This window comes from Seriola lalandi, unplaced genomic scaffold (genome assembly GCF_002814215.2).
Source record: "Seriola lalandi dorsalis isolate HSWRI2012SDOR001 ecotype SW California unplaced genomic scaffold, Sedor1 jcf7180002054911, whole genome shotgun sequence".
Lineage (NCBI taxonomy): Eukaryota > Metazoa > Chordata > Actinopteri > Carangiformes > Carangidae > Seriola > Seriola lalandi.
This window is the reverse complement of record NW_019525463.1, coordinates 1,168,816-1,170,362: the sequence shown is the minus strand read 5'-3', so window position 1 is coordinate 1,170,362 and position 1,547 is coordinate 1,168,816. Positions and strand designations below refer to the sequence as shown.

General features: G+C 46.5%; 1 protein-coding gene across 1 annotated transcript; it reads right to left on the bottom strand.

Moving 5' to 3' along the window:
* Window positions 1–266: 266 nt before the first annotated feature.
* On the bottom strand, window positions 267–1,526 carry LOC111673112 (uncharacterized). Its single transcript, XM_023430781.2, has 2 exons — window positions 1,334–1,526; window positions 267–1,140 (listed from the first exon to the last, which is right to left on the bottom strand). The coding sequence occupies exons 1-2, from the start codon at window positions 1,361–1,363 to the stop codon at window positions 514–516; spliced, it is 657 nt and encodes a 218-aa protein (XP_023286549.1). The 5' UTR covers window positions 1,364–1,526; the 3' UTR covers window positions 267–513.
* Window positions 1,527–1,547: the final 21 nt, after the last annotated feature.

Sequence of the window (1,547 nt, the reverse complement as noted above, 5' to 3'; positions counted from 1 at the left end):
AAGGTCTCTGTGCTGATGAGCAGGAGCACACTGCCCTCTGCTGACACTTCAGGTTCATAACAACTCCATGTTGGCATCATATTCATTTTGTATTCAGTCCTTAGATATTTTCAAGATCATGTGACATCAGTGTGTTAATCCAGCTGTGACATTAGAAGATACTCACCTGTTCACATCAAACACATAAAGAGTGAACTCGAAGAAAAAACAGCTCAAATAAACAGGCTTAACCTGTTAGTCTCTGTTTTACAGGTTATTTGCAATTTTTATTCATATTTAAAAGAATATTTACAAGAATGTTTGGGTGAAGGGGTGAATGGGTAAAGGCAGTGGGGGTGGGGGGTCAGGGTGGGTGCAGGATGGATGCTTCACTGCCGTCCATCCCCTTCCTCCACTTTACTGTCACTGTGGCTGCTTTCCTTCTAGCGAGCCCAGCTCCAGTAGCTCCGTTTCTTCTCCTTTATCTCCTCGTCCTGTCCGACCTCAGCCTGATGCACTGCAGCCTCCTCCTCCTCACTCTTCCTCCTCAAAGCTGGTTTCTTGCTTCTTTTTGCTCCAGAGGCTTCGTCTCCTCTTTATTTTGTCTTTCTCTTTCTGCTCCTGTCCGGTCTGAGCCAGAAACACTGAAGCCTCCTCGTCACTGTTGCATTTTTCTTTCTTCTTGCCCCAGAAGCCTCTCCTGCTCTCCTTCTTCTCCTCCTTCTCCTTCATCTTGTCACAGTCCTTCATCCATGAATCTCTGACTTTCTCTGTCTCCTCCTTCTGTGCACTGAGGGTGTCTCCAAGTGAAGAGAGTTGTCTTTCCTTCTCTCTGACTCTTTCCTCCCAATTGTTGTGATCTGGGCCTGCCTTTGTGACCTCTGTTTGGCACATGGCCAAACTCTGTTTGGCCATGTGCAGCTTCCTACCCAGCGTCCCCTGCAGGCAGCGATTCTCGTGCATCAATTTGTGATTTTCTCCCTGCAGGTTGGCAAACTGCTGCCTCAGTGCAGCGTTTTCAGAGGCCAGCTTCATATTGCACTCTTCAGCTGAGAGAAGGGCTTGTCTGAGGGAGTTCACGTCTGAGCTGGGAGGCACTCCTGCAGGTGGCACATAATGCTGGGGCCTCCTAGTGTTGTTAGTCTGCACTCTACCAGAGGCCTGAAATACATGAAAACACAACAAGTGTCTGATCATCCTCATGTCTGCAAAATTATAAAATGATTTCTTGTTTCTCTTCAGCATTTAGAACAAATATGAAGAAGAGAAAGAGCAGACTGGCTCCTGCTTTAGTGCAGTGGTGAAAAAAAGGTTGACCAAACAAGTTTCTCTTGGTTGAATGAGAAGATCTTACCCTGGGCCTCAGGTTGTATCTCCCTTCCATGATGACTGGACAAAGAGATGGTGAAGGTTGTATTGTTGTTTGACTGTGTAGGTTGACAGTAGCTGATCACTGGTGACTGGAGTTGACTGATGGTCAGGTGAAGTACTGAGTGAAAGTTAAACTGTTTGGAGGAGACGGTTCTAGACTGTTCCATCTTTGTGATGTCACTGACACAGAAGAATCA

Excerpts from the sequence above, each read along its gene's own strand:
- LOC111673112 (XM_023430781.2), bottom strand. The coding sequence starts at position 1,363 with ATGGAAGGGAGATACAACCTGAGGCCCAGG. Across the intron at positions 1,141-1,333 it reads GATACAACCTGAGGCCCAGG|GCCTCTGGTAGAGTGCAGAC; the intron begins GTAAGATCTTCT and ends CATGTATTTCAG.